Genomic DNA, 13,109 nt, shown 5'->3' with positions numbered 1-13,109 from the left:
ATAATTACTTGCATGAATTTATTCCTAGAAAGTGAAAATAAAAGGTAACATTTGAAAAGCTGTAAACTAAGAGGAGAAAAAAAATATGTTTCTAAATGAAATTTGCAGATAAAGTGGTATTGAAACATCAATTTAATGCTGAAAAAGCTAAGGAAAGCTATTCCTTACTACTGCAAATATCTTCTACAGTTGTTTTTTTTAAAATAGTATCTAAGAAAAGCAAAAAATGGAAATAGTCTCAGAGGGAAAAGAAGTAGTATTACTACTTCTTTTTACTTAGTATTGCTAGTCTTTTAAAAGTCTGTTAATCATTAAAGATTTTTTTTTACACTTGTTGAACACCTCAGTTGTTGTTAGCTTATATCCAGGAAAAAATCTACTGTGAACTTCAGTTTTGTTAAACTGAGGAACTGGTAACCATTTAGATTAAACTTCAAAAGACCATTATGTTTTTGATTACTTGAGTTTGTGTTCTTATAGCAAAAAATCTTGTCATGTTCTGTTAATCTCATTATGTATACTGTGCATTGTTCATTCATATCATTGTCGGATTCAGATAACCCATCTTTTTTCATACATACTCAAAAAAATGTTGGACAAGCTGGCTATCTTAATATGTAGCCTGCTACTATACAAACTTATAAAAAGCTTTCAGGCTACCTGTGAAAAGAGGGATATCAAGATGGTGATGCTTGCACCAGCTTTCTTTCTTTTTTTTTTTTTTTTTTTTTCTTTTTTTTTTTTTTTTTTTTTTTTTTTTGCCTTTATAAAATAGTCTTTTTTGTTTGTTTAACCGAAATGGTTCTGTGTTCTTCAAAATTCCTATATCAAAAGCTCTGAACTGGACAGCAGTAGCATCATTCTTCTGTTTCAGTCAGTCTTCTAAATTAACGAGGTTTTATCATTATTACAGGCTATGGAGCTGCTTGTGGAAAAAGCAATCAGCAGTGCTACTGGACCACAAAGCCCTGGGGATGCACTTAGAAGAGTTTTTGAGTGCATATCTTCAGGAATCATCCTTAAAGGCAAGTTGAATTTGATATATACTTATGCTGAAGTAATATAAAAATCTCTGATCTTAGTCAAAATAAGGTAAAGATGTGCTACTAATTAGCCTAACCATTCTAGGTGGTCCTGGCCTTCTGGACCCTTGTGAAAAAGATCCTTTTGATACACTTGCTGTAATGACAGATCAGCAACGTGAGGATATTACTTCAAGTGCACAGGTAAGGTGAAGTTTGGTTAAAGTAACTAAATTTTGATGGCATTGATAGCTGTCACTATCCTCCCACTTCCTTTCAGAAATAAAGTCAACACAGTCATATGTGCATGTCACATTTGCTATACAAAGTTCACATTCCCGGCTTCAACATAACGTGTTTTAGCTGCTGGACTTGCACTGACGCCGCAAGTGTGATGTGCACATATTATTATGTTTACTTTGTTGTGGGAAGGAAGAAGGTGGATGGCAGGAGTTGCGTGTGATATTATCTTACACCGCTTCTTCATTGTTTGACAAAGTCTTCAACATTGATGTTTGTTTCTAACTGAAATATCTTCTTTCTACCCTTTTTGTAGTTTGCACTGAGACTCCTTGCATTCCGTCAAATTCACAAAGTTTTAGGAATGGATCCGCTACCACAGATGAATCAACGCTTCAACATCCATAACAATCGTAAAAGGAGAAGGGACAGTGATGGGGTTGATGGATTTGAAGCAGAAGGAAAAAAAGACAAAAAAGATTATGATAACTTTTAAAAAACTTGGTCTTTTATGCTAGGATTGAAGGTGATAAAATGTCCATTTGTTGCCTTGTTTTTACTCCATTCATAATAGTGTCTGTTTAAAACATCCAAAAACAACTCAGAAATTAGATTTGGAAGAGGACAACCTAGCTCTTCTGGGAGATTCTGAACATTTTAATGGATGTGCTGTATCAGACAAATTATGGATGGAAAGACTACAAATGGAAACTATCATAGGAAAAAAATAGTTCTGAGTTTTTTTCCCTCATAGCGTTTTCTTTAAAAGTATTGCTAACTTTAGTAACTCTTGTTATTTTTTGCCCTTTTTTTTTTATGAACAAGTGCATTGTCTTATCTTGACTGTATTTAATGCAGCATTTGTCCTTTTGTTGCTATGTGTATTTTGACATTTTATTTAGAAGGTTTTTTTTGTTTGCTCTTGACACTAGTTGTATAAGTTACCTTGTGTTTGATAGTATAAACTGTTCCCTCCCAATTAATATTTTACAAACTTTTCTTTTTTGTAAAGTGAGACTGCAGGATTATGGTTTTTTTCTAAATGTGAAGGGGTTACAACACAATTAGCCTGCCGTTTGAGTGCTCAAAGTTAAATGTTTTTGCCAATCTTGTGGCATTTGTCTTCTTAGTGTGATATAACGTTGTAATTAAGACAAATTTGTGTTAATCTAAGTAAATTTCCTGTTAGTTGTGCATTAGCAGTATAAAAGCTAATATATACAGTATGATCTTGCAACAGTTTTAAAGCAGCCGCATAACTGATTAAAGTTTTGCATGATGTTTGTTTTTAATAGAAGGGCTTTAAAAACTATTATTTTAGGTTAAATGCATAGTTCTTTGTATGATTGACTTTGTGACATAGCAAGGCCAAAAAAATAACTTTCTGACTTTCTGTTCTGAACATATAAGCAGAAGCAGGCATTTCCCATTTGGACAACATTAATCATTCTTTTCCATCAACTTTTGGCAACATGACATTAATGCCTCTCAGTCCTTAAAAAATAAATGTTTGTCATATTGGTGCCTGTGAGGTTATTCCTTATAGCTGCTCCTGTATAAAATTTCTGTGATTTTTTTTCAATAATTCAAATTTTAGAAGTGAAGTATTACTAAGTGAAGGTTATCAAAGAAAAAACCCAGAAAATTATTTGGTGTGGCCATATTGTATGCTTATGTCTCTTTCAAAAAGCTAAAATATAGCAGTGGTGTTAAGTTACATCATACCATTGGTGTATGCTCTGGTACACAGGTGTGATTTGTTGTCACAGCACTACAGTGGAAATACGCAAATAAAAACTAAGATTTATTAAATGACTAAAATTCATTACACGCTGGAAACTGAAGTTTCACTTACTCTATTCAATGTTTATTACACTTTGTTTGCAAACCCATAAAACACACAGATTAACACAGACTAACATTCCAGTAACTACTTTATCAATGGCTGATGAGTGTATCAGATGTCACAAAGATAATTTGTCATTTCTGATACTATTCATTAAGAAAGTCTTCTGTTGCAGTTTGTGGTTGAATTTATCTTTGACCTTTTTAATTAAATAAATTGTAGAGTTGGACGGTACTTCTCTTCTGCAACACTCACTGCTGACAGGATGAGTCTGTGGAATACAAATAAAATAACTTAGAAAATAGAGAGAATCTTAAAGAAAAAATGTAATACAGTGTTCTTAAAGCATCAGAGTGTGATTTTAAGCGGACTATATATGAGTGTTAGTAAATAAGGAAAGCTTTCTTATGGTAGGAAATGTTTCTTAAATAATTTCAGTATCAGATAAACAATAACTAGCATGTGCTTTAAAAAAAGATTAGGCTTGTTTCTGTAGTCCAGCGTTGAGGTGTAGCTTCCAAGCATGTGCTTGTTCTTGATCCTTTTTTTATTTTTTGAATGGGGATATCTTGCTGCTATGGTGTCTAGGTAGCCATCACTATTTATTTTGAAAGCTACAGGTGCTATTCATGTGGCAAGTTCAACTAAATACCAAAGTTTGTTTCCACATAAAGCTAAAAACTTGTCTCCTCAGACATGTGACCCTAAACATCAAGATTAATAAGGTCAAAGATGTATTTTGGATTTCCTGTGTTTTTGTTCTGCTGGCTTTTCTTTTTTGACTAGTTTCTGAGTCTTCTGAAATATTGTATACTTAAAGTGATTCCACATTAAATATGAAGCTGTGACGATGATTTTTATGTTGTGTGGTGAAGAGTCAATTGCAGTTCGTTGCTGTTTTTCCTGCCCTTTTTACTAGGCTTGTTTTAACTAGTTCACCCCTGACTCTGGCAAAGCTAAGAAGAATGGAAAAGCAAGGTTTTAGAAAGTACGGAGTTTTTACTTTAAATACTAAATTGTTTGCTTGGGAAGACAAATCTAAGACCAAGTGATCATGTTACAAACAAATGATTATTTTAAAGTGTTTTGATAGTGCTACCTGTTTACAAAGAAGCAGAATTTGCTTTTTTATTCATCAGTAATGTGTTAAATCTCAAAATGCTCTACACCATGATCATAATATACAAATGAGAAATGAACACAAGAAAAATCCCCCTCCTTAGTGCTTACCTTTGAGGAACAGTTTGTGAGAATGAAAGCTCTGGTTTTGAAACTTCATATTCAGACATTGACTTGTCTGCCTAGTTTTCATGTATGTCCTGTCCACATATAAGCACACCAGCATTAGGATCCTACTGAGCAGCATGGTTTCACATAGTTTGTTTATGGAGGCGTTGCTAGAAATGAAAGTCTGTTGGATGCAGTCCATCAGCTTCTCGCCCTCTTGTGAAATTCTGTATGAGCTGCTAGTCTTAGAAAACTATTAACGTGGTGTGTTGATTTGCTTCTATTTTGAGACTTCTTCCACTACTCACAAGTGGTTTACTAGTACTTAAAATTATTGTACCTAGCAACATTGAGATTTGAATCAACTTTAAATATTCCTACTACGATGTTATGCATATTTGATGTTCTTGTAGTCTGTTGGATATCAGCTGATGATTAGTCTATTAAGTATTCACATAATGCCAAATTCATTTCCTTAATAAACAGTGAGGACTTATTTGGACTGCACAAATGCATTTTACTAGCATGGCACCAATAAGGGCATAGGGTAGGGGAAATTCAGATGATAATTTTCTTTAACCACTTGCATTATAGCTTATTGTCAGTGGTTTAACGGGCGTTCGGCCCGGTTCCGTGACGAAGGGGATGGGGGACCCACGAGCCCACGCCCCAGGAAAGGGGAAAAGGGGAAAAGGGTAAGGAGATGGCCCTGAGAGCAAAGAACAGAGGCAACAATCTGAGGAGAAACAAACTAATTTACTAAATAAGATATCGGAATGCAAAACAACACACTATAATACAATATAATTACAATTTAAGCTGATAAATCCAATACAGAGAGAGAATGTCCCAAAATCAAGGTAGGCCTTACTCTACTACCGACGATAAGACGGCTGGAGAGCGAGGTGCTGCCAAGACGAGAGACGGCGGGAAAAGGGGCAAGGTCTCGTGATCTGCAAGTTTTTATACTGTGAGCTTTCGTCTTTTCCCTCTGGCTGGAAAATGGTAACAGAGGAGCAAAGTACCCTGGGGAATGTAGTAGTCCTTCTCTTCTGAGAACCAGGTACATTCACTACATGATGTTATGATGTGGAATACCAATAACCGAAAATCATAAAACCATGACACTTATCAAGGACAATGACTGACTTATTTCAGGGTAGTTTAAAGCCTGACAACTTTCATAGGCACAGCCTAGCTTAAATACTTTCAAATATATTCTGTATCAATCCAATTTCAAGTTCATATTCTAAATCCAGAGATACATGGAAGGTATCGAGAAACGTTCCCTACATTTGAACATCTAAGTTTCAGAATGGAATAGCTGACCAAGAGAAAGTACCTCGTTTGTACTGCAGTAAAAGATTACTTGATCATCAAAAAGGAGACAAAAAGTCTCATTCTTACATGAGTCACAAACCTTTCTCTTCATATAAACCTTTTTTTCTCTCCTCTTCTGCATTCTGCATCATGTTTACATCAATCGGATGCATGTACAAGCATAAGAATAGGACATTCCATCCAGAATATGTGAGATACATTTATCACAGACTTAACTTCAGGCGTATATTTAGATTTATCAGCAACTTGCTGGTTATACAAGTGAACAGTTTGCTACTAAAACAGTAAGATGAGCTGTATTGCTACCAGTGCAAGTTAGAACAATATAGGAGTGATTAGGGTGCCTGAACACATGGGTTTAATGCCATTTTATTTGCTTCTAGAGTATGTGGTGCTCCAAAAGGGGACGGATTCCACAGAGCTGTGGGACCATATCTGCCAGCCCTACAAGGATACCGCAGTATGCCCGATGACATCTAAAATGGCATTGCTAAGGAACTACCATCTATTTATATACAGGAGAGAAAGCTGTTGGTATTTTATCTCTTTGGAATTTGTGCCAGTGGGGTCTGCTAATTTAGTCACATGAAACTATAGCTACCAAGAAGAAAGCACTGCAATGTTAGCAATCTGTGCTTGTTGTAGCAGGAGGGGAAGCTCAAATACCTGTGATAATTAAATGGCATTCCAGTTCCTCCTGGTAATGTTGATAAGTTTATTTAGTGCCTGTTTTGTGATTTACACCTGTCCAAGGTGTTGAGAATTAGTAGGAATTGTGGTCCACAGCTCCTCACAGGGAGCGGAGGGCAGCGCTGGGCTCTGCTCTCTGTGACAGTGACAGGGCCGGAGGGAATGGCATGGAGCTGTGCCGGGGGAGGGCCGGGGGTTAGGGAAAGGCTCTGCCCCAGAGGGCGGTGGGCATGGAACAGGCTGCCCAGGGCAGCGGGCATGGCCCTGAGCTGAATTCGAGGAGCATTTTGAGGCTGCTTTCAGACCTAGGGTTTGGATTTTGGGTGGTCTTGCGTGAAGTCAGGGGTTGGACTCAATGGTCTTTGTTGATCTCTTCCAACTTGGGATATTCTGTGGTTCTGTGAATAATCAGCATAACATTTTTCTCTTCCAAACAATATTAGTAACTGTTTTAATCTACAGTGGCTAACTTAGTTGGTTTATGTCCTTACTGCTGTGTAAGAAATCTGCTCTGCCTGCACACAAAGGACTAATCATTTCTGGTAATTTCCTAAATACATTTATCAATGCTATAAATATTTAACTCATTCAGTTGTACACATGAATTTCTCCATTTCTCATATTGAGGAGTGAGCTTTCTCTTGCCGTACATATCACACCCAGCAATTTTCTTCCATGCCCAAATGTGTTGTTTCTGATAATGTGTTCTGTTTCAAGTTCATTATGATTTTGGTGCCATTTTGCAGAACTGAGGACATAAACAAGTTGGCAGAAAAACATTTTAGCAGGATAACCTCAGTAGTTGCATTTTCCCCATGAAAATAAGTAGACTTTGATTGAATTTTATGAACTTGAGAAGAAAGAAGAAAGGAAAGATAAACTGAGAAAAACAGTATCAGAAAGAATAGAACTGGTTGAATGAGTCTAACTGGAGAAATAAAGTGAGGAAGGCTCTTTGATAGAGATCTACAAATCAAAGTTAAATTAAAAAAACAGAAGAAAATATATGTCAAGTAGTAAAACAGCCAACTGGGAAAAACAAACAGTGCTGGAGCAATAAGAGAAGAGCTCTGTTTCATGCAGAGAGCAGAGCCATTGTAGTGTGTGATTTGCCATCCATGCAACAGTTGCAGGGCTCCACTGAAACAGAAGAAAACGGAAGCACTAGCTGGTTTAGCAGGTCAAGTCTGAAATGGGTTAGGCTAGCCAAGCTGAGGTGCCAACAGGGAAGTGTTAAGAGAAATGTCATTGTGCATGTGCTGGAGGGATGGGGAAGATGGAGAGAAGGAACTGACCTTTAGTGCCTCTGTCTCACTTGCCAAGTAAATCTGTGTATCTGGCATTTGTGCCTTGCTGTTACCTTTGAATGAATAGTGACTCTGTGTGCAACATGTAGCATAATTGGAGATCAAAATGCTGCACAAAGAGAATAATGTGTCGTTTTATGCAGGAGATCACCTAGATTAGCTGGGATGGTACTGGAAAGGTGTGCATGTGCTCTGAGCAGCAGAGAGCGCTCCGTCATCACCATCAGCTGCTGTTAGGAAAGGCTGAGGTAATTCTCACATCACTGTGATGAGTACAAAGCAAGAACTGTGGTGTTCCAGCTGTTGCTGTCTATTGCCAAAGGCACACTTAAGAATAAATAAATAGAACACAACTCTACTTATGCAGCAAAGTTGCCACTGCAGCAAAACCCAGTATAAAATCAGTGCTGGCACATATCTTGAGAGCAGTGGTTAGAAGCACAAGCATGATAATCTTACGAGTAAATCAGAAGTAAATACCTTCTGGAGTGAAAAAGTGAAACATTCTGGGGAGCAGGAATAGGGAAAGGTAGAAGAGAGATTCAGTGTGTTCAGAGATGCTGGGGGCTGCAGAGAAGAAATGAGCTAAAGAATTTTTCTCAGGTAAAAATTGGTGCTGACGAATGCAGACTAGGAAAGAGGCTATAGAGGAAGACTTGAGAAAATGTGCGTCGGAAGAGTCTGTCTTGCAAATCATTGGGAACAGAAGGAGAGACATTTCAGATGTAATTCCTGAATGAGGAGACAGCCTATTTTGGCATTCTTGCATCCATTTCTTAAGAAATGTCTTGCAGCTGTTCTGTCTGCCTCTCGTGCTGTCAGGGGTGATTTCAGGGTAATGGATTCAGGATAAGTGTTCCTCACATGGCAGTGGTAACTCATACACAGGGATTCTGGATGCTTTAACTAATGTCCCCAGCATGTTCTTCAGTGTATCTAAAGGCATAAGACATGCCAGTTTACAAGATGCACAACCAATTCAGAGCTCGCATTACAGGACATGCCAGTGCAAAAGTGTTTTCCAAGGAGCAGTGAAGCAAAGTGAAAGAAAACCAACATAGATGCCAAGGGCTTGGAACAACATCCCAGGAAATTTCCACCAACCCTCTGCTGTTTTATACATTCTTGAGGAACAGTCCCTCCACAAATGTCATGCACACATCAGGAAGGAACAGAAGATTTAAAATAACTGATTTCCCTGGAAAAATGTTCTGGAATTCTGGAAGCACAGGTGAGTGCTGGAGTTCCCAGGACAGACAGACTGATTTTCAAACACCCAACTGACATTCAGGTGAACCCAGTGCAGGCATCACCATGAATACGTTTTAAGTCTACAAAGTGTGGTCAAAAAACTTTTTCCACATGCTTAGAAAACCACAGCAATTCTAGTGAACATTGTTTTAGCAAATGGCAGACAATTACTAATACAGAATACATGGAATACAGATCTCTTTTACAAGATCTGCTGCTTTTACAAGCAGCAAATATTCGTTTGCCTTATTAAAATAAAAGTTTGCCTTGTTCAGACAAAAGTCTTTTTGGATTCAGGGACAAAAATGGGAAGCTAGAGCCAGCCTCTAGACTCCCATTTGTGTTTTACCACTAGCCTCTACTGAAGACCACATAGCTTTTCTTAATGGGTGAGTGTATGCCTATTTCTTAAGTTATCCAGGCCAGCAACTGAATGGAAACTGAGGATGGCAAAAGAAGTAATGAGCTGGATGGCTTCTGTCAATACCTAAGGTACATGATTAGTGTGAGTCATATGTGCATTTTGCATAAGCAGACAGTACGACAAGGGCTTGGTATGCAAATTGAAACAAATGTTTAAGTCATGTGCTAGATACATTTTTCACTGCTAAAGGAGATAACAGACGACATGGGATATTGCTAGCAAAAGCTTGGTCTGCTCATGCTTCACAAAGAGAAGAGGCTGCTGCCTAGAGCCAACACAAGTTGCCCCACTGGTACACTGCCTGCCCTGCCCCGTCTGACTCACATGCTGGGTGGTTCTCTCTGGCTCCTTCCAGAGCAGGACCACTCATTCAGCAGGAAGAGTCCAACAAGGAACAGCTATTACCTAGATGGACCACATTCTCAGCTAGTGATGGATAGCTAGAAATCTTCCCCAGGGACTTTTTGTCCATTCTGGAAAAGGAATCTGGGCTGCCTGGTAATTCCAGCAAGGACTCCTTGGCAGCTTTCTCTACCACCTAGCTCAGGGACAGATATCCTAACTGGAAGATGAATGTGTCCTTACATGAGATTCTTTCCAAAGCAGAAGAATCAGTTCAAGCAATATGTACATTTATCTTTCTTGTTTTCTGAGAGCTCATGCTGCATTTGACTGCAGGTTGAGAAGAACTGAGGCTGGGAGGCAAGCCCTGATATCACTCTGCCTCACTCTGAGCTCTGGCAGGGGCTGATGAGGACAGGCTTTGGCTCAGCCTTCAGGTACGAGCGAGGAGAAGTCCTCAGCCTGAGGTAACTTGGACTCAGAGCCTTTGGAGAATCGACAAAGAGGTATACAACACAACAAAGACTGTGCGCCCGTGCATAAATAACTGTCTGCTGTCGAAAGGGCTGAAAAAAGGTGGGGAACTTCCCTAGCTCCTGTGTTCTTTTTTATTTCTGATGTTTGTGCTTCCTCGGGTGATTAGAGTTACTTCCTCTTCTTCCACTTAAAGCAGAGAAAAGAAGAATGGTGGTTTTGCTATTAGTTGTGACGTGCTTACTTCCCTCAATTTTCACAGCTTTCATTGCTATACTACATTTTCCATTCCCAGCTTTAAAATATGTATTTCCCTAGTACCTCTCTATCACTGAACTAAATGCCCTTCTCCACTGTGTGTTCTTAGCAGCTAATGCCTCCATCCTGCTCTTCTTCATCTTGTCTCTAACAAAGTCTTGCAGTCATGTTTCGGCAGGTAATTGGTGGGATGCCCTCATGGCATCTCTCTCCTGCTCTTCGATATCTGGGTTACCTCTTGACCAGGTCTTAAAAACCCGAGTTTCCTCACTAGCTCTGGGAGATTTTTGTAAAACAAAGACATTCAGTAATTAGAGGATGGGTACAAAATTGCCACTGAATGCATCACTAGGACTGGAGGAACTACTGTTTGCTGTCTGAGCCATGATGATGGACAGCCACCTGGGACCTCCTGGGCAGTATCATTCAAGAAGTAAAATGTGTCTCTTCAACCACCTTCAGAGAGGCACTGGGCATGTCCTTTTACAGGAGGGGGCCGGATGTGTAGCAGGAGAGCTCTGCCGAGCAAAGCTGGTACAGGGCTGTGCTGCCTTTATCAGGGAAGACTGTTTTCCTTGTCTGCATAACGTTGCCCCTTGGACATGTGCACACAACCCTCCCCAAAGAAACTGGGTTCTCCCAACAAAATGTTACTTAAAAATTAAGGTACACAATGCGGCCAGTGAGGAAAGTGCAACAAAGGTAAAACACAAAGAACTTATGTAAGACAGCTTTACACAATCTCTGCCTATATACTTAGCACATTAGAGTAAAAACAAATGTTTATGCTCTGAGCTCTAAATGTTGCCTTGAAGTTCACTGTGAAGGTGCCAGCTTGTGAAGGAAGAAATTTGAACCAAGTTTGGAAACAAAGGACAGCTGAGGGCACCGGTGGATGAAGGCATCAGTGTGAATCCAGCACCAAAAGCACTGTCTTTTTCTTCTGCTTCTTGTTTTTATAGGATTGTCTCAACGTTGATAAAGCTAAGACTTTTAATAGGAAGTTTTCTTAACCTGTTTACAGCAGAGATAGTTTACTGGTTGTTTATGGGCAGACTGATTTGCTGACCCTTACCTATAAGACATCAGTACACTTCTCGTTTCCAATTTTTAGTTCTGATTGTTTCCAGTAATCTGACATCAAATATAGTCTCAAGTCCTCCACATTTCTTGCACACTCAGAAATGTGGTCTTATACTGTTTGATATAGCGATCCCTGAGTTATTTATTTGAGCAATACAAATAGGAAGTGTCAGATCCACCAAGCCTGGCTGATCTCTGGGCACACAAAGTAAATCCAGCACTTCTGGGACACCTACCTCCAATGCACGCATGGCCAACTGCAATGCTCTGGGGAGTGTCAGCCTAATTATTCTGCAGAAATCTCCAGATTTCTACACCTATGGACTGTTCTTCTGGTAATGCTCAGACGAGAGTAAAGCAAGAAAAATCTTCCAGTTGTCTCAGGGTAGCTTTCAAGAAGAAAAGCTGAAATGCAGCAAAAAGCCATAGTTGATGATCTTTGCCAACTGTGCTCCAGCTACAGCCTACAATAATGCCTTATCTGGGGAATGGCACAGGACCCATAGTATCAAGGGATCTCTGAGGAGGAGGAACGACTGCCCCAAAGAAAAATAGGAGAGAACATTTCTTGTTGTTCAGAAGATCCCTGAAAGAGAACAGAATTAAGCCTGCAAATGGCTCCTTAGTGGTTTCCCTCCATCAGCTGCTCCACCGAGCCCTGGGCACAGCTGAGAATTTGGCCAAAGGAATTACTCAAATTCATGGCATGTAAGTTTTTTAAACAAAGCAGTCTCTGTTCAAAGGAAGAGCAGAGCTGGTCTGTGCGTTTCCCTCCTGCAGATTGTTTTAGAGGTAGATACCATGATTATATTTTTAGAAGGAATGCAAAATATCAGGAGCAGGTTTTTAAAAAGCCCATGATAAAATAGGGGCAGTTGAATGTTCTTCATCCACCACAAACATGCTAGAATATGACTCTATTTACAAAGTTTTGCTCTCCTGCATTTGCATAACTGTCACTGATACGCATCTAAAAGTGAATGAATGATAGGATTTGATATGCTCACATTCATTTTCAAATGGACAGAGAGTCATCTGAAGCACAGAGCGAGACTTGCTGAAGTGACATGGGGAGAGAGGCAGCATTAATACCCCACCCAGGAACTGCTTTTGACTTCTGTGAATGCTCCTCATAGACACTCCAGACTGGAAGAGAGAAAGGGGGAAGATATAGCACAGGGAGCTTTTTGGGGAAGTGAAAGAGAGCAGAGCCCCGGTGCCCTGCAGTTTGTTGGGGCACAGTGACTTCGGTTGCAGCTGTCCTTTTCAGATGCAAATATGCTTTCCCGAGGTAAGTTACTTTGCATATGTAATGGCTTCATTTCTTCCATTCTAAAAACATGAAGACACTGACCGATGACACAGGGATCCAAATTCAGCTGTGCCCTGGAACCAAGCCCTCAGCCTTGGAAAAAGGCTTCACATCTCCTCTGCAGTGGGCTAAGCCGCACACACCGGGTGCTAGGGGAGCTCCCCACTTCCCTGTCTGCCCTCTGCTCAGCAGCTGGGAGCAGTGTGGGGCTGTGGGGATGTTTTGCTGCTGCAGAACAGTGGTTACATTTGGCTTTTTGGATGTGGGGCTCTTTTGATGGATGTTAAAGAAT

General features: G+C 39.6%; 1 protein-coding gene across 3 annotated transcripts in view; it reads left to right on the top strand.

The window, feature by feature from the left end:
- Nucleotides 1–3,962, top strand: part of ZFR (zinc finger RNA binding protein) — a 42,197-nt gene extending 38,235 nt beyond the window's left edge. For 2 of the 3 annotated variants that reach the window (XM_021380387.1, XM_021380386.1), the window contains exons 18-20: nt 914–1,025; nt 1,129–1,226; nt 1,579–3,962. In XM_021380387.1, coding sequence (XP_021236062.1) covers nt 914–1,025; nt 1,129–1,226; nt 1,579–1,758 — 390 coding nt within the window. In that variant the 3' untranslated portion in view covers nt 1,759–3,962. Of the gene's footprint in view, nt 1–913; nt 1,026–1,128; nt 1,227–1,578 lie in introns of those variants that run through there. The other variant, XR_002433324.1, reaches the window with a different exon arrangement.

The sequence above is a fragment of the Numida meleagris genome, chromosome Z, assembly GCF_002078875.1.
Source record: "Numida meleagris isolate 19003 breed g44 Domestic line chromosome Z, NumMel1.0, whole genome shotgun sequence".
Classification (NCBI taxonomy): Eukaryota; Metazoa; Chordata; class Aves; order Galliformes; family Numididae; genus Numida; species Numida meleagris.
This window is presented reverse-complemented; position numbering and strand designations above follow the sequence as displayed.